Consider the following 27,649-nt stretch of genomic DNA (forward strand, 5'->3'; position numbering starts at 1 on the left):
TTGTTGCTTGACTGCTGAAATATAGTCCACCAGGAAAGATAAACTTCACAGGTTTCTGTCCATGACATCCACTCCTTGAACTTTTGGCTTTGGATCTTTTGTTCCTCGTGTCCCTTGGCTGCACTGTGCATGTATATTGTCTATTTCTCCAGCAGTTCGAGAAGACAGGACTTTGGTGAATCTGAATTGTTCTGTGTTTTCCGATTACTCCCCAGAGTGTGCATCACAGCCACACGCCGTTAGTTTGGAATTTAAAGGAGTACAGATTAATAAATCATAATCCCGAACTCAGCACTCCTCAGTCACCTTTTTTGTTGTATCTAACACCTCAATTCCCAGCGGGCTGGGCACAGAAAGGCATGTAAAAGATCTGTGCTGCTCAGGAGAAGGGAAACAAACAGGTGGTGCAAACCTCGGAGGGCCCAGCATCTCCACACGAAGCCTCTCTAACTCTGTCCTATCAAAGCAGGTTGTGAGACCTTGCTGCAGTTCCCTGGTAGTCCCTCGCTATGCACACTTAGCGGCCTCTGGGAAAAGCACTCCAGGTGCTCATTGACTTGCATGAAGGCTGACTTTAGTTCTCACGCTGGTGCATTCAAAAGCCTGATGAGCTGCTATTGATCTCTTGCAGTAGATGCTTTTTTTCTCATGTACAAAGAAGATTATATAATAAGTAATAGCAAGAAAAGGATTTTACCCATTATCTTCACTGGTTGTTATTCTAGTAAGCCTGAAAAAATTACAGTCAGAGAAAACATTCTCCTTTCTTTTTACCACAAGCCTTGTTAAGGCTACCAGCGGAGGAAGCATGTGAAACAGCCTGATACATTGTGCTCGGAGTTGGGAAAGTAGACTGCTATTACCCATGAGTGCTGCAAGATGCCCAGCATAAGTGAGATGCCGTTTGCTTTCAAGGACACTTAGGATCCCAAGGTACTTGTTGAAGAGGAGGAATATTATTAACCCCAGTGGCATGGCCCTCCATTTCTTCATATTTCACAGGCAGAACCGTCAAACCATTATATTACAACATTTCTTTGAATGGTGAAAGCTAATTTGACTTGGGGAAAATTGTTCTGCGTAAGGTCAAAACAATGCCACAACAATGGCGGAAATGGGGCATTTTAAAAATAACTAGACAGGGGAGGAAACTTCAGCAACACAAGCTGTTCTTTTTTTCTAGGCCAGTGTGCACCAGCTTGCCATGACTAGACACTTGTCTAAGTTAAAAAAAAAAAAGGGAAGTAACACACTTTTACTTTAGAGAAAAGCCAGATGAGAGTTGATAGATGCACAACTTGCTTTTAGATTTCCGGCTTCTACGTTCACTTTGGGAAACTTTGTAAAAGACCTTGAAAATTCTCAGATGATGAATTTGTCTCCCTGGCAAACCAATTTAAGCTATGACAGTGGATCGTTGGAGAGGATGGAGGCATTGGATTAACAGGAAACGTTTGAGTAAATAGAAGCAGAGTCTGAATTGACCTTTTTGACTCATCTAATGAGTGTTGATAAACTGAACAAGACTAGATGTGTGGAGCCTCACTCATTGCCTTAAGGAGCTGCGATGTTCATTATAACCCATAACACAAAAGTGCTGGTGACAAACATACAGATGTTTGCAGAGCTTTGCAGCCAGGGGGGCTAAACATGTAAAGCGTGGCCTCAGAATGGCACTAGAGAACAGGTCATTGAATCACAAAGTTCAGATGTGTTTTTCCTGTGGAAAGTATGAATATGCACAGAAAATATAATGAGGATTTAATGAAAATCTGCCAGAAAAAAAACAAACAAACAAACAAAAAAAATCTTGTGTTCAAGTGTATTTTTTTCTGTAAGGGAGTTACAATGGGTCACACAAACCAAACTCAATTAAGGGTTATCTTCTGGAGACCTTAAATATCCACAACAAGATTCAAAGCATTTTGGCTGTTAGTTATTTTGTGTACAACATTGCTAATATGGCACAGGGGTGGCTACAGAGAAAAGGTCATACATTGACCAAATGGACAAAGATCCACTGGGGAGTATGACAGTGTATGCTAATGTATGACAGTGTTCAGTAATGTTCATGCTAATCTGCCCTTTACATTTCGAGAGATGCTATGTACAAGTGGAAATTTGGACCTGAGGGTGGTGGTAAAGGTCAAGGGGTCACCACAGTGAACCATGAATGTGTTCCCAGAGGATCGCAGGAGGGTATGACTATGTTCTAGTGTGCAAGTGGTAATCTGCGCTCGCTACTGTGGGTCTGAAATCATTATCTGGACGCAACAAATGTGATCACTTCTTCACATGAGACATTGCTATGATATGTTTGAGTTTATGTTGATGCTGATGTGTAGGTTTTTAATATTTCTTCAGTTCAAGTGGATATTTTGGCTTGGTGGTTGTGGCAGTTGGGAATCTAGCCATTACTCTTCAAGATATGAAGTATGAAATTTTGACATTATGATGGTGCTATACGAAAGGTCAAATCATTAGGAACCATTCTCCAGGGACCTTGAATATACACCAAACTTAATTGCAATCCTGCCAGCAGTTGTCAAGAAATTTTGCTATCCAAAGAGTTGGATGAACCACCAGTGCCTGCCAAGATGGCTGTTTTCTTAGAAAAAGTGACCAATGAATTATTATAAATAGACCCACGGAGCCATATATGATAGCATTTAAAAGTTTGTAAAGGGAAGAGTTAACGTGGTCCAGATCCTAATACTTTGAACAGAGATAGTCAAAAGCAGCCAATCAACAGCCTCTTTGACACACAGCTGCAGTTTTACTTGTGTAAAAGCAGAACTCTCCAATTTCACACATTGAAGTCTGTTTATGGTTCTTGGGGAGTACTACTGCATATGTAAAAGACGTTACATAAAGCCTTTTGTGACTCTAGAGGGAGCGGCACGACGTCCGATAAATTTCAAGTTCACTTGAGGCAGCGTCGGCTGGGTCTGAAGATGAAATGAGTTCACCTCTACAGCCTGCTCGTCGTGTCTGTTTGAGGCTAGCAGCTCAAGGATACGCTAGCTGCTACTACAATAACACATCCCAATCTTGACCTGCTGGTGGTCAAATTGTGCAGTGGCACCAGTTTTGGACAAGGAAGAACACATTTTCAGATACTGTCTTTTAAAGACAAAGTTCTAGGAGTGCAATGCTAAATCAGTGGTGCTCTTTTAATGTCCCCTTGCTAAGGGAGGTGTGACCTGTAACAGCAGCCAGAGAAGAAGTGTGTGAACATTTGTTTTTGGTCTGCCATCAAGTTACACACAGAACCAACACTAATTAGCGACAGCTGATATGACCGCCAGTGTTTGTCAGTTAAATCTGTTAGAATCGGTCTAAAAATGGGAAGTTGCAAGATGAAGGTTTTGTGCCCTGCTTTTTTGCTAATAAGACAGGAGAGGTAACAGCTTCATTATCGTCGGAGCTGAGCGAATGCATGTACTTTGCCAACTCAGGTGTCAGAGTCAATCACCTCTAATTTTCAGCAAAATGCTCAGTGTGTAAAACCCGACTGTCATAAAGGAAAGAAGTGCACTGTTACACAAGCAGTAAAGAAAGAATCAAATCCATTAAAAATATTTAAGGATCAGTCCCGATACCAATCCTTTGGATCGATAGGATGTTGAGACAAATGACAGTAATCCATTCCAGTGTTATCATCTCACAAAAGTTACCCATTAGTGTATTGGGGTATTATTACTGATTTATCCACCAAACACACATTTTACCAGTCATTTGGCTCTTGGAAACAGTTCAGTTCAGACCTGGAGTGAGATGACTGTGACAGAGGGAAATGCTGCAGAAACTCTGGCTGAGCAGGTGTGCTCTTACTCTTGTCTTGTCTGTATAGGACATGGCAGTATGACAATATTCTGTCTACCATCCTTAGTGACACAAGACTCTGGAGCTCCCCTATAATTAACCCTGGCTGAGCTCCAGCCCAGGTAGTGCAGGAGAGAAGGCCCACTGACTGCCAGCATGTCTGGCACGCACCATCCATTCCCCAAACCTGGAGATGATCCTGCACAGGAGACACTTTGACACTCTCTACCGCATACACGGTGGACTCAGCAGAGCCTCAGCCAACAAACCCATCTGTGGAACTCATTATTAGATCACTGCTAAAGACTCAAGCAGGACCCTCCACACTGAAACTCAGTTCTGCAGATATTTCTACGCTGCCTATGCTCAATTAGATCGTATTTTTCCTCACCTATATTCTTCAGCCATGTATTTTTTTTTACAGAAAGAGTTGATGCTACACCATCGTGATGGTCAGCCTGACAAACCTGGAAGGCTTTTTTCTTTGTTTAGATGTGATGAGTGAAATACGACAGCAAAAATATGCTCTGTGTAAGATGAAGAAACATTGTATTTATGGTATACAGCTTGTTGAGTTCCAACTACATGATGTATATAAAGCATAGAAACATTTTCACCCTATTCAGAAGTGCTGAGCTTTATTGTGCATCAGCACTTCTTAAAAGGGCCCATAAGAGCTCTAACATTCTAGGTATCATCTCAGTCGTTGTTGGATAAAGAGGATCCATAAGCCCCTCATTGTTTGCAGTTTGACCAGGTGCTTGGCACATAAAACTGCTACATTCATCTGCCAAAAACTGCTGGCACGCACACAACACTCCAAACATCTCCCCTTGCTCGCTGCTCTGAAAATAATTTTTCAAGAAATTGCGCTCTATGTGGAAACACAAACAGTTTATATACAGATATGGCTTTTTTTTTTAAAAAAAAAGGAAGAAATGAAATAAACATTGATCTTAGCTGTGTGTATAACGCAAAGGTTTTCTAACAATGACACACGATCCTCATCCGTTTATCTGTCTTTTGTCATCATCTGTTACTCAGTCGGCGTTAATGAAATGCATATCATCACACATAAATCACACTAATCATAGATGGCATATTCTGTAATGCTCCTGCACGGAAAAAAACACAAGACAGCCCCAGTGCAATATAGTTTTTCTTTTTTTTTTAGCTGCCGTGTGATGAATATGAACCTGGGGTTAACCTGTTCCTTACAAAGACCAGAAATCAATTAATATTTAATTTGTCTGCAAATTAAATATTGAGAAAACAGGAGGGCTTTTCATAATGTCTCTGAGAGTTTTTTATTAGATTAATTTCAGTGTTTTTCATCAAAGGTAATGCTACACCGAAGCTGCCACATCCCTTAGCCTTCCCATTTTTGGCTGCACTTCTCTTTCAAAATGATTGATTCGTGAATGGATGACTGCACAGGCCTGGTGTGCAATCCACTGTTTCCTTCATGCTGCTAACACAATCTGGTTGGAAACATCTTAGAAGCTTTCTCCTATAATACTTTACATATTCCAAATGATACGTTTAGTAACTCTAACAGACCTACTGCATGAGCAGCAGAAACTCTAATGTTAAAACTCTGAAAAGTCACTGAAAGTCACATCAGGTGCGATCACATGAATTTTTAATCCGAAAAGCTTCTCCTCAAACAAACTCCCTGAGAACTTACCCTTTGTTATTACTGGACTTATTACACACAGAATACACATGCAGTAATTTAACATCATTAAATTCTCAATTATGAGCTGCCACTTGATAATGGACAGTGAGCCATTTCATTGATTTTCATTGATTGAACATGAATAGGATCCACTGAGCAAGTGGCACTAACTGCAAGCTCTGGAGTCAAGCAACAGATAAGCATAAGCGACATCTTGCCATGCATAACCATGCTGCCTCTCTCGCACCCAAGCAGCTCCCAACGTCTGACGGTTCTGATGTACTTCAGTCACCCTGATATTCCACTTGTTTAGACAACCTGCTCTGGTTTCATCATGCGAATGTCGGAAATCACACAAAATAACCTTAACAGTCACATCCAGGATCCCAGATGCAGCCACAACTTGCTGTTTGAATTCTACCCAACAAGCCTGCACAGAGAACATAACAGCATTTTAATTACCGAGAAGGATAATATTCATTTCATCTGCGCTGACCTCGTGCCGTCGTGACAATTTTAAGTTTCATTTTGAATCCCACACAAAGGTAGGGACCGTCTGATTTGTTGCTAAACAGTCAAAAGCCAGCAATTAATGGTTGTTAAGCTTCAACATGTTCAGCACATCCAGCTGGCAGACCATCATTACACAAAATCAGACTTGGCTGGCAACATCCTCTTCAAAGGGTTTAAAATGATTGTCATCTCCTTATATTTAAATCTTCAGATCTGCATAAAACTACCAAGAAATGTTGGAAATGCGACATATAAAACGTCATTAGGAGATACCAGGTATATCAGCGACCGCATCTATCTTCCTCCACGTGGTTTAAAATTAAAATGTAATTTCACTTTTTCCATTAAATACTGAGTGATATGAATCACTTTATGGAATAGATGGTTGAACCTGGGCTGTCGTCAAGGGTCAAACAATATCCAAATGTATGACACAGGTTGAAAACACCCAGTGCTCCGCAAATCAGCTGGGCACAAAATACCCTTCTGTTCCCACTGTCACCTCCTGGTACCTTCACGCTTTGTGGGTATATCTGCGAGGGAGGGGGAGGCAGGGGGGAGCCAGAAACCATGGGCTGAGGCCGAGGAGCCTGGATAAATTAGCCAAACCACTTAGGTGATTTCAACTAAAATTAGCAGTGCTGCCTGTGGGCTCCATCAATTCTGAACTTGCTCAAACTCTGACAAGCATGGGGGAACTTTTTCCCCCTGGCCCCAGTATCTAGGAGCCCCCTTTGTCTGGCTCTCTCTCTTTCCTCCTTATACCCTATCCTCTGCTTTTTTTTATATTTTACTATAGAGAGCTGCAGACAGGGCTCTCAACCACTCTGCATGAACACTACAGATCATTCTCACATTCCAACATATTATTTTTCTTTATTCCTTCCCTCACTCACATCAGAGGCTAGAGCAGTGTTTCAGTCGAAGAACACTTCCCAAGGTTTGCTCAACGCTGTTAGCCGTGCGTTGATGCAGAATTATAAAATCAAGCATGATTTCGTTTTGAAAGCACATCACAAGGTGTTAGTGTTTCAAAACTGTGCCGTGACTCATTTGCGAGGTTCATACTCAGCATCCAGTTCCGCAGTCACAGGTGCTCGCAGTGTCTGTTGACACACAACAGTGTGGTAGCTGAGAAATCACATGATCTGAACAGGGTGGAACACAATGAGCTGAAATTTCAAAAGGCTCCTTTTGAAAGTTGCAAAGCAAATATTTGCGACAGGGCAACAGAGATTTCTCGTTTCATCTGCACACGCAGCACATAATGTTCGTATATCGAGTGATGCTGCAGAACATTGTGCATACAATTAGAGAATAATGTAGTAATCATTTGTTAGAATTAAGCATTTTGTCCTGCATGTGCACGATGAATAGACAATCGCCTTTATAATCTGATGACATATGTGCAACATTTACCTACACCTGGCTCCTCCTGGCACCACATTTTCTCTCCTGGCCAAATTGCCAGTCTACCTAAACTGACAGGTGGCCACCCTGAAAGGAAAAAATTGCAACACATTTTGTAGTGAGCGTCAATTGTCTCTTTGGAAGGCAATCCCAAAGCACTGCGATATCACATGCTGTACTCTAAACAGAAGCTAATGTGGAGAGACTGTAAACACACACGGCGCCTGAACTTTCTAGACGCAACAGTGAATCCTAATGCTTTTATGAACAATAGAGGTGGAAAAAAATTCTATTTAGCCACAACGAAACAGCATCCATTCAGTCTGAAACATCACAAAAAAAACCCTGTGTTTGGTTTGGGGAACGCTTCTGTTTCCACATATGTTTTATGAAATCAACCACCCAAATTTTAAGGTGATTTTTATTAGCGTAATTAATTGCTCACAGTAGTTCAAGCTGCGGGGTGAACAGCACTTTTCACTGCTAATCAGACAGCAACTCATCAGCAGCCAGGCGGCATGCGAGCTGAGGCAGAGCACGGAGGCATGAAAACCCAAACACATGTGTACGCACCCCGCATTTGCACAGCAGTAAAAACAGAATGACAACATTTAAAACTATACTGCCATGACTCACTGAGACGTTCAGTCAGACAAGTAAACACGCATAAAATAGTGACGGATCACATTTGCTGCTCGAGTGACTGCCCAAGCCCACAGAGCCTGGGCAGACAAAGACAAAGACATTTTATAGAAGGGAATGCACAGCTCCAACCAGCCAAGCACACTAAATTGACCTATTCCTTAATAGCTTTTAATGAAGACAACGTGAGCCCTGAGTGCCGCCGAGACCTCGGGCGCTGGCGTCGCCTGCGCATGCTGCCCGCAAAAAACTGGCTGCCGCACAAACAAAGCCAAGCGAGCAGCTGATTTTTAATTCTAAATTGTGAATTCCAAATCATCTCTCCATGAGATTACCTTTCCCCCAGCAGACTTTCCCTAATTTGTTCAATTAATGGGAATAGTGTTCCAATTAAAATGTCACATCCAAATGAATTTAATTTGAGATGAAACTGCCTGTGACAACTGGTTGGTGAGAGATCTGTGGCAATGGAAATGAATAAAGCAGTCATATTAACATCCATCAATCCATTTTCAACTCGCTCTTTTTCCTAATCAGAGTCCTCTTTTTTTACTTCACAGGATACCTCAAGATCATGTTTAGAAATTACATAAATGGCCATCGCCTTGAAAAACTTGATTTCCTGTCATTAGCTGCAGTTCTTTATTAGTATAAAAAAAAATACACTTTCTTCTCAGAGCTGCATATTTGGACCCGGCTGGCTCTTGTCTCCACTCATCCTGACCTGTTTGATGGCACTCTGTTTTGCAAGCTCCGACCAAGAGGCAGCTCAGAGATACCACTGAGACAAAGAGGTCAGATCAAATTAAACTATTTGATCACACCGCTGTAACAACACCACAGCCGGCTGCTTTTTTTCTCTCGCCATTATGCAACTGCTAACATCTGTTACTTCTCCACACACATTATGCGCAGCCTAATAAAGCCGCAACATTATATGTCGGTTTTGGAGCAGGACCTTAAATTTTACGTCGACACAAAGCTGAAAAAGACCAGGACCAGTGAAGAACACTTGAGCGTTTAATGACTAAATCAAATACGGCACGGATAAAGGTTGCAACATGCAAATTGGATGACTTTTTCAATCTCCCAGGTGAAATAATTTATTTGCTCACATATTAAAATGAATTCATTCTGCTTCAACCTCCATCTTCTACTGGGCCAGTACTGGTAAAAACATATGCCGACAAATGTTCTCATCTCTTCTGGGAATGTCTGGCAGAGGACATTTCTCTGGGAATATGCGAACATTCTTTATTCGGCATAACAGCTCCTGCAAACCTATTGTTTTGAGTTGACAAGGTGCTCCACGGAAGCACGTCAGCCCTTATATCAAATTCGCCATTTCTGACCTTCACCCTAGTTTCAAGTGGGGTGGGGGGGGGTGGGGGGGTGCACATGAAACAGAGTGGGAGAGGGATAGAGAGAGTGAAGGCAGGAGAAGTTATGCAGAGAGGAGACTTCCAAGGACGACTCCAACTTCCTAATGGAGTCTCCAGGAGGTGGAGGTAGGTAGTGCAAAGGAGGGCAACAGGACCAGCGGCTCCCAGTGGGGTGAAAGGGGTGAAGGGTATCAGTGAGGTAGGTAACAAAGACAACTGGCAGCTTTACTGATCCATCAACGGTACATGCAAATGAAGCGTTAAGACATCGCATCCTGCTATCATCTATGGTGTAGATGGCGTTTCTCAGGCTGCCGTTGGTTCCTCTCCTCTCACTGTAGATTCTCTTGTCTGAACTATAGAGGACTAACAGCCTGTGAGAAGTATGCAAACTGTCAAGGAGCCCAATTTCAAACGCAGCTACTTATTTTTACATCTCCTCGAGACCATTGCTGGAGTCCTTCTGTGCAGACGAATAGTAAAAAGACCTTTTTTTAAACAGACCATGGACGAGGGAGAATTAATTGTTTCTGCTTCCTTTTCGAGACATCATAGCAGCTTTTGGCAAGACATTACATGAACTGGTACAGGATCAGATGTTAAAGAAGCTTGTCAACAATAATGTAATGCAGCCTCGTCTTCAGCCATATTTTAATCACACTTTCCATACTCGCTTGTTCACTTTACACAAAGCTATGGCCACACTATCCTGTATCAGAGGAGATACCAAAAAAAAAAGGGAAAACACAAATCTCTTTTGCCTTTTGTTATTTCTGACAAAGTGCTGGAAATGTCGCTCTTGCAACACTTTCTCCATATGCCTCCAGACATCATCAAAAGACTATTTTTACTTTTTATTGGTAAATCATCAACTTTTATTTGAAAGTAAAACAAATGACAGACGTTTCAGCCCCTTGGCGCACCATCATGTGGGCAGGACAGCAAAGCCAGGCAGCCTGACGAATGCCCGGCCAAGGCAAGCTGGAGGGAAGTAAAAGACACTCCTCAAACGGGCCCGTCAGCTTTCAAAGAAGCAGCCATTAGTGAGTGCTCATCAAGCGGGAGCAGGGGCCCGTCCATTCCCCTGGTGAAGCGGAGCAAACGGCAGGCCACAATGCCTCTATACGGGAGGAGGGAGGCGGAGGACTGCAGAGATGAGCCCTGGACCCAGTGGTGTTTCCGAGCGGAGTCAAGCCGCACGTCCCAGGCACACTCAATTCCCAGCCCAACTGTCATCGCTGGCACTCAATTCAGCCCCTTCAAGCACATAATCTGTGCTCGTATGGCTGTTAAACACCACACACTCCGGTCCTCCACTCATCCCGTGCCATGGTATTGTTGTGTCTGCCGCCTTTCTTTCTATTATTGAGCCATTAAAGGATTTGGACAGAGGACCATTTCTCAGCATATGGTATCTTGATCAGCGACAAGGCAACTTAAGGACAATAGATTCCTTGCACATTTAGAAACTGATCCTTTTTTTTTTTTTTTTTGGTACGAGAAGCAATGCAGGAAATATTGTGAGATGTACGTCTGTAGTGTGCTTTGGAGTGTGCTGTAACCGGCGCAATCATTTGCTCATTGGTTCACGCAGCGTGCGGCGCTATCACCGGGAACAGGTGAGAGAGCTGACTGAGGATCTTGCAAGTTGGAGGGACAATCATTGCATTAATCTCAGTGAGCACAGTGGGGTCTAAGGTGGCACGGTGCCACGCCGGAGATTCCCACTTACGGCCATCTCTCCCGATGACAGAGCGATAATGTCACATGGGTCCAGGTGAGCGAAAAATGGCAGCCTGCTTGATGCTCAGCCGGCTGCTTTAATTGGCTAAAACAAAGTAATTTGAGAGCGGTATGGGGGGCACGAGGGGGTAAATGATGGGACAGAAGGTCATCGCTTCTCTTTTACTCTGCTGTGTGCCATCCACCAACACTCCCAGCATGTGCTACAGTTAATATTGAGATCTATTATACACTAGCCTTTCACCATCTGCTTCACACACTGAGAACCTGTGCTGCACACCTTGTTATTCAATAAAAAAAAAAGAAAATTTGTTTTGCTGCACTGTATGTGTGTTTGAGGATGCAGCAGCATACTTTGATTCGTGGGGATCATAAGACACTCAGATGTTACTGATGGTTGGTAAATCATAACAAATGATGTAATAGCATCAAAAGAGCTTTTAAAGCGCAAAGAGCAGAGTATTTTCTAAAATGCCCTCAGTATCCATATGGTGCAGTCAGAGCTGGGAACAATCCAGCATGATACCAACATGGAGGGTATTTTTTTTATTCTGCGCTTCAAATTATACTTGAGATGCTGTGATTATTTTCACTATCGATTGATCTTTCTATTATTTTTCTCTGTTAACTGATTGATTGTTTTGTCCATAATTGTCAGAAAATGATGGAGGAAAGAAAAAGGATTTTCCCAGACTCAAAGGTGATGTCTTCAAATTGCTTGTTTTGTCTGAACAACAGTCCAAAAAACCCAATGGTATATAATTTTCAATGATAAAAAAAAAAAAAAAAAGTGCAACTCCTTAGCTTTGAAAAGGTGAAATGTGCATGATATTTTGCTTGACAAATGACTGAATTCATCAATTATCTAATTGCTGCTGATTTATTTCCTGTCGATTTCTGTGTCACTGGAAAGAAAACTTACTCAAAATATGAATCAATATCTCTCTGCTGATATCAAATACTGGCGCAGTACACTAGCAATTAATCAATAAACTGCATCTCTTACACACCGCATCACATTCATACACTGTTTCTCAGGCTCTAATTTTTAAAGTGCTGTTTTATTACAGCGTATCCCCTCGTGACATATTACCAAGACTTCCAACACCGAACAAGTGAAAAAGTGACAGAAACAACAGGTCATAACAGAAGGTGCGGTGCTGCAGACATTTTTCCGATATAAAAGCACGTGCGCAGACAGCATTTCATTAACACTTCCACTCCCGCTCTGTGTGTGTCTGTGTGCGTGTGTGCATCCAGGCGTGTGTGTGTATTCGAGCGTGCGCAGTCGTGCGTGTGTTTGAGTGCGTTCGAGATACACGATGCACCTGTGTTAAACAAATGACCCCCACGCCTGTGTGGGTTTCTCCCAGGTGTGGCTGATGCATGGATCATGTGGTGCAGAGTGCTCGGGGCCACATTGGCTCAATCGTCCTGGGATCACCTCCGAATGTGGCCCCGAATTTGCATTGAGTGAAGGAACGGTTCACCTCCTCAGCACAGCCTTCGACGCATCTGAGGTGCAGGGGAGGAGTGTGCTAGACCAACCCCCTGCAGGCAGAATCAGGTGTTATCTGTCTGACTGGGGACACCACCATCAATCTCTCCTGTCCACTTTCCTTTGCCCAGAATCAAATCAGCACAGGGTAATACATCTGCGCTGACGACGTGCAGACAAGATAAGCAATCGAGTATGCCAAAATTTTGCCATGTTTGCCTGATGTGTGAAAGGAGGAGTGATAATGCATTTATCATCTATATGCAACTGGTTTAGCCTTTCCGCTATCAAGGGATAACTTGAGATACTGCTGCTCTGCCACTAAATTCAACTATGTCCTCAAGTTTTGCTTTCACACCACTGCTCCGTTGCTAAATAGAGGCAGAGCAGCGACAGTCCAGGTGCAAAGTTGCTGTAAATCAAAGAAAAAATCTGATTTGTACAATGTTCATCCTTTTACAGACCTCACTGCAGGCTCTGACACTGAACGCAGCTGAACTGACCGACTAAAACACTAGAAATAAAACACGGGGAAAAAAAAAACAACACCTAATGTAATCTGTTCAGCTTGTCCTGAACCACTAAGATACTTATTTCCCATCTTTCAACACACATTACCTGCGCTGCTCTTCAAGGTTCAATTTTATGCCCCATCTTATTATCCATTTACAGGCACACACTCTTCATATCAACAGAAAACCAAACATTTCCTCCCATCGCTGCACTGATAAAACACAGATGAACTGTTCCTTTGAAGGCCAGTGACTCACACAGCATGAAGCATGTCTCTTAAATGAACTTTTATATACTGTACTGGCCTGGAACATTTTGGCAAAGGCCATTTTTTTTCACTGTAAACAGTCTAGAGAAGTTTTTCTATAATTAATCTACCCCAACTTTATTCTTACATCCATCACTAGCCTGTTTCACATCCCCGGCTCATTCAAAATTCAACATGCTTTTAACTGATTCAGACAAATAACCTCACTCGAGCTCTGCTCTTTCGCTGGTTACGTACCTGTTATGTGAAGAATTCATCTGAAGATTTCACCCATTACTTTTACAAGCACCGTGAGGTGTGGCCCCCAGCTACCCTGCAGACCTTAAAGCCCCCTGTGAGGTAGCCTGCAGCTTCAGATTCTCCTTCTGGCTTTTGCAAATGCGTCTGTACTCGAAACTAAAGTTGACCAAGCTATTACTTTAAACTTAAGAAGGACCTGTCTGGGGATCTTAGGCAGGCAAATGTAGCACCATCTGTTAAATGACTTGAAAATCAGTTTTATCTCTTCTAGTTTGAAGGCGTCTTTTGTCCAAATGTTGCTCTACAGTATACAATAAAAGCCACAGTTAAACAAGTGCACTTTCTTGTAATTAATCTGTAAAACAAGGATTGCTTTGCCTTGGGCCACGAGGCGGCTGGGAGTTAAAAAGCGACACAGCACAGGGAAAATCTGAAAGTCGGCCGAAAAGATAGCGAAGAGAGCAGGAGGGGAAGAGGGAGGTGAAAAACCTCTGTTGACACCTGGTCTGTATGATAATCTGATCTGTGTATGATGGCTCAGAGTTTGAAAGGCACTTTGTCCAATTAGAAGTGTGCAGCAAATTTCCACCTGCCCCTGACAGAGATGAAGTGGCTCTTTCAGAAGACGCTGTGGCACTGAGCCAGCAAAGAGTGCCCAAACACTGCAAGTGGAGCAAGCAGAAATTAATGAGCATCACAAGCCACACTTGTTTAACACAAGATGACACTGAATGAATATTCCCTCAGTTAAACTGTTTTATACTATATTTCAATTACTCACACAAACGCCAAACCTCAGTAGGACGGTGAGGGCTTTGTGCCAACAGTAGTTCAAAATGGACGCATTTCCAAATTTTTAAAGACTTTTATTGTATTGGTATTATTTACCTGCTACTTTCCCACAAAGTCTCTCATACTGACTAAGTACATTCAAGATCCCCTCCAGACATGTTTAAGATCCATACAAAACACTGTATTTTGACTAAATATGCTTCTGATTTAAATCTTGTTAAAATTGCATATATTCCTCTTCACTAAAATATGCAAAAATACTGCAAATATGTGTCATTTCAAAAGTTTAACGACTCCACAAGAGATTCCTCCTACTTCACTGAAGAGTCCGTTTTCATTGTTTGTGCACTGCAGGCTTCAAGTTTCCACATCACACTTGTGGAAGGTGAATGCTGGACCACAGTTGGCTTCCAAACTATGTGTGATGTCACAAATCACGCCGGTAGACCCGCCTCTTTAAAACCGAATTTTCAGTGAGCGCCGAGAAACTTTCCACTTTCAGCAGATGAATCTGAAAACAGTTTTCTAGTGTCAAACTCTGCACATACATCATTCTGCAGAGTGAAGCTCAGACATTCAACTGTAGGGACAAGAAGGAAAAACATATTTTTCAGTAGAGGGGGACTTTTAAAGTGAAAAATAACTACGGTTTTGACATGATCCTAACTTGAAAGCAACAGGAATCGTTGTGTGGTGAGTTCTTCATAAGTTCATAGCACAGTGTATAAGGAACGTCGGCATGACATGCCACTATCAACATCAACCAGGGGCCTTCATCTTCCTATTTCTGTATGTCTATTTCTGTCTGTCACATAAAAATAGGCTTTTAACAACCCAGCATGGCGTTAATTATTGCCTCTTAAGTACTGCATTAGTAAAATAAAGCTGCAAATATTGATTGATCAGATGATATTTGTCAGGGAGTGAGAGCAGGATTCGTGTATCATACATGCTGAAGAGAGACTTTGTCTTTCAATCACTGTCAGAAAGCAGCACAGCAGCAGCATTGCTGCATTGATTGAGCTCCATCGTGCCACACTCCGTCTTCGTACGCCTCCTAAAGCAATCAATCCACAGACACGCAAGAACCAAATATTCATTAGCGACTTATTCATATTCAAAAGCTGCCTTTCGAAAGTAACAAAAGAGCAGAATTGTCTTTGACAGGCGCATTACAATGATTCTATGACATACTGTGTGAGGCCTGAACAATTGTGATCATCTTCTATTATCTTATGAGCAAAGAGTTGTGTTCATTATTGTCGTCTGCCAGATGAGGAAATCTGTATTAACAACTAGATTATCTAACAAAGATTATAGTGTTAAGATTCATCACAATCAGACAAAATGTTACACTGTGAAACGAATACAAATGGCTTCTGTGATTCCACAAATATTCAAGCCAGAATTCTGCACTCAGATTTGTTTATAATGGCACAAAGGTCGCTCGAAATGTCTGTGTTTGGACAACACACAGACGAGTGCGAGATGTTTCACTAAGAAGGAGCTAATAGTTTCACACAGAGTGATTCAACATGATTAATACTTATGGGTATTGTTTAACTACTCCAGCCCACTGGCCCTCTGTAACTGGCAAAAAAAGAGAGAGATGGGCTGCGATGTTAATAATTAGTTGGTTCTGCGCTCAAAAAAAAAAAAAAAAAAAAAAAAAAAAAATCTGTCCAACCTCACCAGATTTTAATCAAAGGCTGAAAATAGTAGCTGATTGTAATCGGCACTCAGAAGTCACCAGGGGTGTTTGAAGAGCCCGTCAAGCCTTAGAGTGGAGCTAATTCGATTAAGTGGCGGCTGTACCTGGAGGGGACGGATCTGTATCTCTCCCTTTTTTATTTATGAGATTAAGTCGCGCTTGTTATTCCAATATAAATAATCAAGCCAACAGAAATGACACTGATTTTCAAGTTGTTTTATCTCCCTTGTCTCCAAAAGTTTTTTGTTTATTTCAGGTGACAAATAAACTTTTGTGGAGTAATACTCCGGCAGTAGCGAGGTAACGAAAATTGCGGCGGAGGATGCGATCGGCGTGCTTCGCCTTCCTCAGTGTTATTAACATGTGATGGAACCAAAGGAAAATCAAAGTACCGGCGCTCGGAAAAAAAATGTTCTGCTCCTGCAACTATATTATTTATAGTATTCATAATAATAAAATTTGAAGACGGATTTGTGCAAATGAAAAACAATAACCTCACTTTTGGTGAAATAATGATGCAGAGACTTAAAAAAAAAAAGTTAAAACACACACTCCCCAAACTGAGACCTTCTCTTGTCTCGACTATTTTAGTTATATTTAATACATCCTGAGAATGCGTTAAGTGCGCACGTTGTTAAGTTACATTACCAAAGGAGGAAGCACATGTATTCTTCTGCCTTGCTGCTGTTCCTCGGCTACAATATGCAACACACATTTCCATTTCCAGTCTGATGTCGCAGTCCACCACTCAACAGAGTCTGTCTCAACAGCTGCCATGAGAGCCATTTAGCCTACGGAAGGCAACATAAATAACGGTTAAGAGGCTCTTGAGGTGTGCAGTTTGAATAACATACTTTAGATTTTACAACGCTACCTCTTCCCGTTTTAAAGCCCGCACATGCACGCAGCGTTTGAGAGCACCTCCGCTGCCGGGAGATCATCCTGATTTCTCTCAAGTGTTCAACACATGTCAGTGCTCTGCAGCCTGCATGACGCCGTAAAGCCTCTGTGGTAAAAAGTATATTTTCTCTGAGTGTGCAGACACTTGACATGACTTGACATACGTGACATGAAGCAGCATGAATGTATATGTCCAAAGTGATTCTGTTCAAAAGCAAAGGAGTGATGGTTTCAGAGATGCTGCTGGTCAAAGTTCCTGCCTGAGTGCTGGGATTTTCAGCGCTTGGAGCTTACCTACCTGCTCGGGAGCTTTGCTCTCCACACTGGTGGAGATGTGAAAGGCTTGGCCCTAGATGTGACATTAGAATTCCTCTGAGTGATCCTTTAGACCCCTCTCACCACCTCTTTCCCTCCAGGCCTCTTCTAAAGGGCCCATTTCAAACCAGAGAGGCACAGAGCAGCACGGAGCCAAGCGGCACCAGTACTTAGGTCACAGTGTACCACATTAAATTTAGACGCCTTTAACGCCCTCCAATAATGCATCTGGAGTATTTCCGGTCATTACTATTCAGACTTTTCTATCTTCTATCTAAGATACAAACTTCTGTAAATGGGCCATAGATCTGAGCTATCATTCACCACTGGAGATTTCACATCAAATCTGGTGTCTGTCACCAGTTGAAACTTCCTCGCCAGCCCCAGTTAAGCCACTGGTGATTTAAACTCCAAAATAAATTGTCCCATAAGAATAAAACTTTCAGATTTGGTCTAGGGTAAGTTTGACATTTCTAAACTTTTTTTAATTAATATAGGGGCCTGTCAGGGGCTTGCAATGCGCTGCCTACAATGCACACCCTGTAAATCTAAAAACTGGCTTTAAAATGCAGCTACACCAACCTGTTTTGCATCTACACTGTGTATCCTGAGCTGCCAGCACTAATTAACAACCTGCACAACCAATGCGCTTTAATTCAAGTTCCTGCACTGATCAAAAGCACATGGACTCAATAACACAAACCTTGGTAACCGAGTTTTCATCATGTTAGGTGCCACAGGATACAAAATGATGGACATTTGCACATAATTGATATTGCTGGCAGGGTGAACTTTTGAAGCTACTGGCCCAAGTGTTTAGACTTACAGAGAGACTCATGGGTCAACTGTCCTGTCAGTGTGTGTAAATTTTCAGCGGCTGGGGAGAAACCAGCAGCGTGTCGACAAAGTAGTTCCCGTAAATTTAGATCTATAGTCCGTTAATGCAGCTTTATAAAATACAAAAAACCCTCCCCTCTACATAATCACAGGTTATTGCCTTTGTGAGCCATTCATATCATAGACTATTAAATGCTTCAATGAAAATTATCCCCCCAAAAAAATCTTGACCGCTGCTGGATGCCGCACTAATACACAAACTAAACCGAAGCAGTTAACCGCCCGACCAAAAAAGTGAGGGACGCCTTTCAGCCTCACACTCTCACTCGCGGAGCTCGAAACATTCAAACGTCTGCTATTTAAAAAGCACCAGAACTATTTAGTTTAATAGGCCCCATAAATTGCCTTTGTGAGTGTAATTTTCTCGCAAAGCAGGATGTTCAGCCAGGACGAAAAATCAGGAGGGACTTCATTTAAATATTTGAATATAATGAATTTAAAAATAAATTTGAGCCATTTATATCACAACTAAGACACTTAAGGAAATACAAACAAAGTTTTTTGATCTGTGTTGCTCAAGCTAATGCTAGTTAGCATTATTACAAAGGTAAACTTATTGCATATGTTGGAGGACTTAGCTGTGAAGCTTTAAAATCAAATATCCCAGAGCTGAGTTTGTACAAAATCAAGCAAAAAAAAAAAAAACTTCTGGAACTTTACAGGAAACTGATAGTCGGTATACGACGAAAAATAGCAAAACATTAAGAAAAAGAGACGAGGGATTTTACCTTTCATGGGACTTAAAAAGTAAAAAGCCATTCACAGTCTTTTACAAATAAGTAGGACAATTTGAGCCCCAAAAAATGACTTTATACATTTTGTAACTTATCATTTTGAACTGACAGCAAGAGAGAGAGCCTCACATCCGACATGACAAAGTCTCAATCAGTGCTCAATCAGTGATCATTAACTAATAATCCTGACATTATGTTGACGTTTACAGGTACATCCACCTCAGATGAGCATGCTGCCGCTCAAATGTACTTTGACCTCTGAAGCTTATAAGAACGGTAATGGTGCCAAAGTCTAAACTAAGAGCAGATGTCCCCATCTAATGCAACAGCTGAGCGTGACATTGAAGAAATACTCTTTATCTTTGCAGTTAAACTGATGTTTTATACCGTCGCTCTGAGAAGAACTTAATGTGAAGAGACCAGACGCTGAGCTTTGACTTCGAATGGGCTCATTGTTAACATTTAACAGCGTTAACCGTCTGACAGGTACCAATAAAAGAGTCCATGATATTATCGCCTCACCCACACAGATTGAAGCTCGATATTATGTTACATGCAGCCAGCCAGAAAAAAAGAGACACCTCGTGGAGTTCCTCTCGCGGCTCTGTCCGAGCTGAAGGCTCAGCTATAAGCCTACACCTGTATCCTCATGCTCTCCGGAGCCCTAGCTCATTGAATTTGAGAATGCCACAGTCTCAATAATGTTGCCGTCCACTCAAGCGGCGAGCAAGCCCCACGCCAACTCCCGGCTTTCTGAGATTTTGTGTAAAACCTTTTTTTTTTTTTTTTAAAGCCTCCGCGTCCCCGCACCTCATCCGTCTTGTGTCAACAACAACTAAATAAATGCCGCCACTCTAGGCGAGAGCTCTCATTTCGCTGCCCAAAAATAAAACTGCTGGATGAAAGTCTGGTTACGTGTTCATTAAGAGAAGACTGAATATTTTTATACTCTGCCTTTTTAGTTTGGATCAGCTACTAAAACTGCACTGTCAGGTAAGATTTGCTTGCCGCAATGAAACCAACATTTAGGACGGCTCCTGTCTTTTTTTATCTTAAGAGAACGGTAGCAAAGCTTGTGATGGGACAACATGCAAATGCTGAGACAGAATAGGCTGGACACTGGTGTTTAGTATGAAAAGTACAAAAGGAGATTCAATGTACATGTGACACTGAATCGAGTGATTAAGCAGGACGCATGTAATATTCTCCACTGTAGGAAATCACAGTGACAACTTTCACAATGTCAAAAACAACTTCCTGTGTAATCATAAGGTTTCAAGCCTGGGCAGAGACCATGACCTGACACAACCAAGCCATTACTATCGATCATTTCCAAATTTTGTGAACGGAGGGATCTTGTCATGTGAAAGTAACGCCCTTTCTTCTTTCCAGTAATGATACCCACAGTCCTCCAAGGCCTGTTCTCTGACCCACTCGCGTCTTACAGCAGAGCTTCTGCTGAAGTAAGCCCTTTCTACTTAAAAGGTATTAGCACTCAGGGTTAAAACAGTAAATGCTCTGCATGCAGGATAAGAAATGTGCATCCTCAGAAAGTCTAATACAGCTGGTGTAAAGAGGGAAACTGTGCTTGAGCATGTGTCTGCCGCCTTTCAGATGCCGGTGTCTGCGGCTGGCCTGAAAAGCCAGAGTCTGAGCGTAGAAGTGTAATCCTAAAAAATGTCTTACAAGTCTGCAAAACGGCCATGAGCTTCTTCTTCTTCCTTTTTTTTGGGGGGGGGGGGGTTATTGTTTTATTTTTTGAGTAATCCAGCCGTGAACTGTGCCAATGCAATAAACCAACTACAGTTACTTCTTTATGGAAGACTTGAACTTTTACATCGATGCTTAATTCAATAAAGCAATTAAGCCATCATTTCCTTACGAAAGAGAACTTTTCCCCTGCTCTCCTGCACGGTGAACGTCCTGAACATTTCCAACATTATTTCATATGGAAATTCTCTGCTCTGTGAGCCCGGTGAGCATCTTTAAAAACAAATACAGGCAGACTGATACAGGCATGCCTTGTAAAGACACTCCAATAACTTATAAGAGAGTCCAGATTAGATAGCAGACCACAGACTGCCTTCACCGTATGCAAGTGTACACAGTCTTCAGAAACTGAACTACATGGTTAAACATAAGAGAATAAGGAGTAAAGAAGGAGCATAAGGAATTGAATAACCAATTTCAGACACATGAAGACTTCTAATAAGTTTTTACAAAGTTCTCCAAACTTTTCTTCAAGCCTTCTGCTGCTACAGCTCTCTAACAATCGTTCTTATTCTTCACACAAGGGTCGAAATAAAGTTTGAGTGCAAGGAAACTCCTTTAAAGCTGCAGAGGTTGCCCCACTGAACATGTGTTTTTTCTTTTTTTTTTTTTCTTTTTTTCACCCATTCAGCATTACATAACAGACCGAAGGCGTTCTTTTTTCCTGTCTTTCTCTTTCCCAGACGCACTTTAATCCTGTGCATAAAAGGGTGGGGTGAATATGGGTCAGCAGGTTAGGAGTGTCTCCAAGTCAGACTTGCGAAAAAAAGAAATCAATCCACGAAACCTCCCAACTACCTGTCTTTACCCCGCTATTACGTAAGTGCTCCGGCTGTGCCAACCCACAAAGTCACACAGTTTCCCTTCAGTGGTGCATAAATAGCCGCTCAAGCGCAGAGATTTTCTTCTTTTTTTGAAGTAATTAAACAACCGTGGTGGTCATGGGGAGTGGGTGAGCTCTTGTATAAAGTGAGAAGATCTGCGATGATGATTTCTGCTCTCAGTTGCGCGCCTGTGTTTATGGCTAAACCTGTTACATAACCAGCTTACATTCCACATTCACCATATCACACTCTAAATATACCCTTGCGCGCAGGAAGAGTGCGCACACAACAAGCACCGTGCGATGCATTAATTGTCGTGTACGCGCCGTTTGCCTCCCTGTCATGTCTACACCAACTCTGCTCGTCAAGAATCAGCAGAGAAATCACTATTTCTTTGAACTTGGATGAGCCCGGTTAGCCTGTGCTGGAGACAGCCGAGAGGGGGTGTGGTTAAATACTGTCTGTACTGTACAACATGGACGGGACGTGGTGGAGAAATCATGTGAAATGAACTAGTCCTCAGCAGCAATGCAGGCAGACTTTTGACGGGCTAATTGATAATCTAAGCCCGCTCAGTGTTGACTGTCTGATCGCGGTTGAGGTTTAGTCGCATGAGGCGTGCAAAGCGCCTTCCTGCTCGCAACAGTGTTTGAGAGCTGGCGTGAAACAAATTCCAGCTGCCGGGGCGTCTTTTTGCACACAGGAATAGCCCAAAATCTGTGAGCTGGAGAGGTAAAAAATCCAGCCAGACGGCGCTGTGTGCCGGATCAGAAACAGTGGAGGACACGTCCCTGCAAAGGCAGAATGGGACTGATCGATAAAGTGGCCCACAGTCTCCAAAAGTTCACTTTTGACACTTTGACAATATCGCGTCTGAGCGGACAGGTTGGCCTGTTTTGGCACCGTGAGAAGCCCCTCTTGGTCAGTTTGAAGTTGCTGGGTAATTGATTTATCTTGCAGTCAGAGTAAATGTGACATCTGTGACCGTATCACCCCCCTATGATTTGAGCTGTCAGTGGAGCCTGAACACCAGCAACACACACCGAGGCACTAATTAAAACCGAACGGGCGGACGCCGCCGTGGTACCAAATCAAAAATCACGTCCCTGCGGTTGGCTGAATTTAGACTGTGTGCAGTTATTTACGGGGACGATTTAATTCATTTTGAAGTTTGATTAAAAAATTCCTCGATCGGTCGTTATTTCCCACACGGTCAAAAGCGAAACACGCTCCGCTTACCTCTGTTGGTGCTCGAACAGGTCTGCCTTCGAACCGGGGCTGGATGGTCCGCTTTCCGGAGCGTCTCCAGGTTTACCGGGGTTTCCCTGACCGGGGTAGCCGGCTCCGAGGCGCTGTTGCCCGGGTCGCTCGCTGGATCTGGAGGGGACTCCATGTTGAATTTCAGATTTACTGTTTAACTACCGCTAGTACTTAAAACTAATTGTGTGCGATCTGTGAGCTCCGACACTACGTCTTGCTATCTAATTTAGACTAGAAGTAAGAAATGAGAAATGCGAGTGTGTCTGGAGGTGGGTGTGTAGGTTTGATTGTCCACTAGCAGCGCTAGTGAGAGCTCCAGTCATGCACACTGAAAAGGGAGAGGTTGTCAATAGCCGAAGAATAGATGTAGGCCTTAAAGTAATCCATGCAGATCGACCCTGCGCAGTTTTACATGGGAATGTCAATATTTTATCAGTCAAATCCCGCTCAGTACTTTTTTACATCTATGTGTTGTGATGTTTTACATGTTGGGAAAATTATACTAATATTATCTATGGGCTGCTGTTGCGTTTGAAAGCTGAAAACTGGCCAAAATGCATCATAATGACATGCACGCGCATCATCTCATGATCTAAATCCCTATATTCGTCTATTTCACTGAAGAACATGAATATTATTTTTGAGAAAACTGCAGCTCACGTGGCTGTTACTCTTGCTTTAATCACAATCTGCAGCGAAACATGGCCACTGTCATCCACATCATCATATTCCGCTCACAATACACAACAGCGTCTGTGTTTGCAAGTTCACAGTGAGAAGCTGCGGAGGTACAGGGATTATTCAGGCACAGTGGGTGCGTGGCTGCAGCATACAGCATACCATCAAACTCAACTTCCATGTCTGAGAATGCAAACATGGATAGCCAGAGCGTTCTTCGTTATTTTCATCATCATCATCATCATCATCATCATCATCATCATCATCACCAGCGTTATCATCATCATCTCCACCGTCCTGTGGGAGGAGCGGACCGCTTTACTGAGCAGTCTGATGAAAGGGCGCTTGCCTTTGCTCGCGGACTAAGCTGAGTGTGTCTCCGCTGCCTGATGAAAGTTAAAGATTGACAGCAGTTTGGAGAGAATATGCGCTTTAAGATACGGCGCCGTGTACCGCCGGCATCAAACGTCACTCCTGCAACCGGCAGCCGTGCGCCGCTTGTTGCGCAGCAATTACAAGCGCCACGCTTTCTGCATGTGATCAGCGGGCAAGCCGCGAGGCGGAACCCCGCCTCTTCAAAGCTCTGCACGTGGACTTTGACATGGCCCTGCCCTCTCCTCCAGAGCCGGACTGCTGATCGACATGTCAGCAAAAAATCCCCCAAATAACTATTGCAAAAAAGCTTTTATCTCCTTAAACACTATATGTAAAAACGTGTTTGCGTATCAATATTCATTAGGTTGACTTAGTGAAAAGTCCCATCACTCACATAAGAACAGGTTAGGTTTGATTGAAACCAGTAAGCTTGTTTTTAAACATAAGCAAATTTCTTTTTTCAGTTACCTCTGTCAAAGCTCATGTAGTGCACCTAATGTGATAAAGTACACAATTTACTTCTATATTATCACCCTGCTACTTTCTTCTCCAAATAAAGGATCACTGCTGACATGGAGAGCATAAAAATGACAAATCAGAATCAGAATCACTGTGCACATACAAGGAATCTGACTCCAGTGTAGACAGATGAGAGAAGCAGGACCAAAGCAACATACATAAACACCAATGTATTTCACTGCATCCACATCCAACAGCTGTGACTACAACATACTGTAAATGAAGGTAATGTGCTTTTAGCAGAGTCTTGCTAATGTATTGTCATTAAAAATGACAATACAATTTATTTGGATTCAGTGTCTTGGATTTGGTCTCTGCTGCTTCGTGTTGCATTTAGTTGGTTGGTGATGCGAAAATGATCACGAGTGTTAAGTGCAGCTTTTGCAATTGGTCATTTATTTGTTGGTTTTCAAGCTGGATAAACACTTAATTTGGCATAATTTGCACGAGGGTAAATAGAGTCAAACATGGTCCTGAAACAAGGTGAGGGATGCAAAGTGCATTTTTTTTTTCCACGATGCTGCTGTCTAGTAATTAAATCAACTAATTTCAACTTCACTAAGCATGTGCAGGTGCAGATAATTCAAAAACATGAAGACAGTAAAGTGAGATGTTAGACTAGCGACCACTTTGTGGAAGCTGATCAATAAAGAATATTTAATCCATGCAAAAAATGAGAATACACTAAATAGTTATTTAAAGAGAAGAGCTAAAAACAGGCAACATTTAAATTTCAGACCAGTCACAGAGCGGGACTTTGTCAAAAAGAATCTGTTTTCATGTTTTCCATACAGCGCTCCTTGCATATAACTCGCCAGCAAGAGCATGATACAACTTTTGGAGCTGTGCAGCGCTGAAGGACGACTTCTTGACAGGAAGCCAGGAGGAATCTCTCACTGCCAAGCGAAGAGGCCAAGTTCCATTCCTTCTGCTCAGTTTCAGCTCCTCCAAATTTCCCTGACCTCCTGACCCACTGCAATTTGACCGCGTGAACCCCACACTACCATTCCACGCCTGTTGCATGTTCAGCATTGAGGCTGAGAAACTTGAACTTCAGAAATACATAAGCACAAGAATTTTACCTCTGAAAAACACACCCAAAACTGCACAAGCCGACTGACCTGGTCTGCAAAGTGCATGCTTATACGTACACACACTTGAAACTAAAATATACTTTGCACACAGGTGCATCTGAGCACTCATTACGTGTGTGCATGCATTTCAAAAGATAAGAATAATTGGTTTTTTTATATATATAAATGAACAAACAAAAGCGGCATAAACACACACTCAGACCAACACACTGCGCTCTGTTTAAACCACAAGGATGCAAGGACAAGTTTGATGCTGCCTGTTTAATTTTTGAGTTAAAATGAATTATGCTGCTGTCACATTGTTGAGCAGGGGAAGGATGTCGTGGATGTGAAGCGAGTAGAGTAAGCATGCCTGCCTGTGTTTAAAAATGATTGATTAAGCTGACACCGGCTCAGGGGTGCAACACCGCTCTATTTTTCTCCCTCATTATGTAAGGCTATATTTCAAATCAGGAGAGCACTGGAGGAAGACACCAGAGACACCAGACAGGACACCCTTCAAATAAAAAGTTTATCAGACAACAGCCAAGGAGACTGATGAGTTTCCCCTCTAATCTTGTCTTGGGAGTGGCGATAGAAAAGAGGAAAGAATGGGTTTGTCAAACTGCAAGGTGAGTTTAAAAAAACAGAGAAAAATAAGATAATTACAGTATTTACGATGCTTTGTGTGAATAATTGTTTCAAAGTAAATTAGCAATCAGGAGTACATAAGGTTACACGTGGGCTCTGCTGTTTTAAGAATTAATTTTCCTCAGAAAATATCAGCTATGTTTACTAAAGAGCAATTCAGACGATTGCAAACATTCTGCTCGTAGTTTAAAGCAGATCTGTGAAATTGACTTGATGAAATTCACTCGTCTCCTCGTGCTGTACTAGTCGTCTATTTAAACAGCAGGAACAAACTGCAAATTCTCAGAATGGCACATTTTACTTTTTTTTTTTTTTTTTTTTTTTACATGCGGACATTTTTTTTTTTTTTTTTTTTTTTGGTGACATATCTTTGTTGCCTTACAAATCGGACATCAGAACCCGAGCCCAGCAAACACACAGTTCTTTGCATGCTCATGCAGTGCAGAGTGCCAGAGTGTAATGAAAGAGACATATTAATGGCCGTTCACTTATTCATGCGTCGGAAATGAAGAGGCACAGTCACATTTTGAAACGGTTGACAGAATAAAGAGCCAACATTGGGGAAATGATTGTATTTATGATTTCACTCTGACAGATGAAGGTATCAAGAGAGAGAGAGAGTGACACATTTCTGACAGTTCAAAGTGTTAAATGATGTGATGTATGGCAACATACTCGAGCACGGGGGCACCCGCTCTTATATGTTCTCACTTTAAGAATGAGCGCCTCAGGAGTGCAGACCTGGGAAGTAGCTGCAAAGTCATTGCTGCTATTTCAGCAAACGTGTGGAATACAGTATGTTGTACAGTATATACATATAATGCATTGGAATATACAAATTGAACTGCAGGAACGCTACTTGCTGGAGGGCCTTATGCTTTTAAGATTTGGGCAAACGCAGATGCATCTACAGTGCTGTGTGTAGTCTCTCCCTCAAAGACAGTGCTACCAATAGCACCACCTAGCAGCAGCCTGACCACAGTAACTCACTGTGGCCACACTTACAGACAGGTTGCAAACACATTATGTCTACATTTCTGTACAAAGAGGAATTCCTTTTGCATGCTGAACAATTATCAGTGTGACTTCATGTGATTCACTATTCGAATCTACCATTTTCATTCATTTTTTCACGGTCATATTCACAAAGATGTAGGAAATAATGCGTGTTCGGCCACATCAAAAGCTGCAATTGAGCTTGGTAACAATTATGCTTTTCACACAGGTAAATCATTTCAGTACTATCTGCAACCTTTGATTCTTGGTAACAACTATGCTTTTCACACAGGTAAATCATTTCAGTACTATCTGCAACCTTTGATTCTTGGTAACAATTATGCTTTTCACACAGGTAAATCATTTCACTACTATCTGCAACCTGAGGATTTTAAGTAAAGATACTTCCAAGAGATACATTTTTTTTCTGCATGCTGTAGCC

General features: G+C 42.2%; 1 protein-coding gene across 1 annotated transcript in view; it reads right to left on the reverse strand.

Moving 5' to 3' along the window:
• The window catches only part of roraa (RAR-related orphan receptor A, paralog a), a 177,453-nt gene extending 154,230 nt beyond the window's left edge, over positions 1-23,223 (reverse strand). The window contains exon 1 of the mRNA XM_076733843.1: positions 22,895-23,223. Coding sequence (XP_076589958.1) covers positions 22,895-23,048 — 154 coding nt within the window. The 5' untranslated portion in view covers positions 23,049-23,223. The remainder of the gene's footprint in view (positions 1-22,894) is intronic.
• Between the last annotated feature and the right edge of the window lie 4,426 nt (positions 23,224-27,649).

Source organism: Chaetodon auriga, chromosome 6 (assembly GCF_051107435.1).
Source record: "Chaetodon auriga isolate fChaAug3 chromosome 6, fChaAug3.hap1, whole genome shotgun sequence".
NCBI classification, from domain to species: domain Eukaryota; kingdom Metazoa; phylum Chordata; class Actinopteri; order Chaetodontiformes; family Chaetodontidae; genus Chaetodon; species Chaetodon auriga.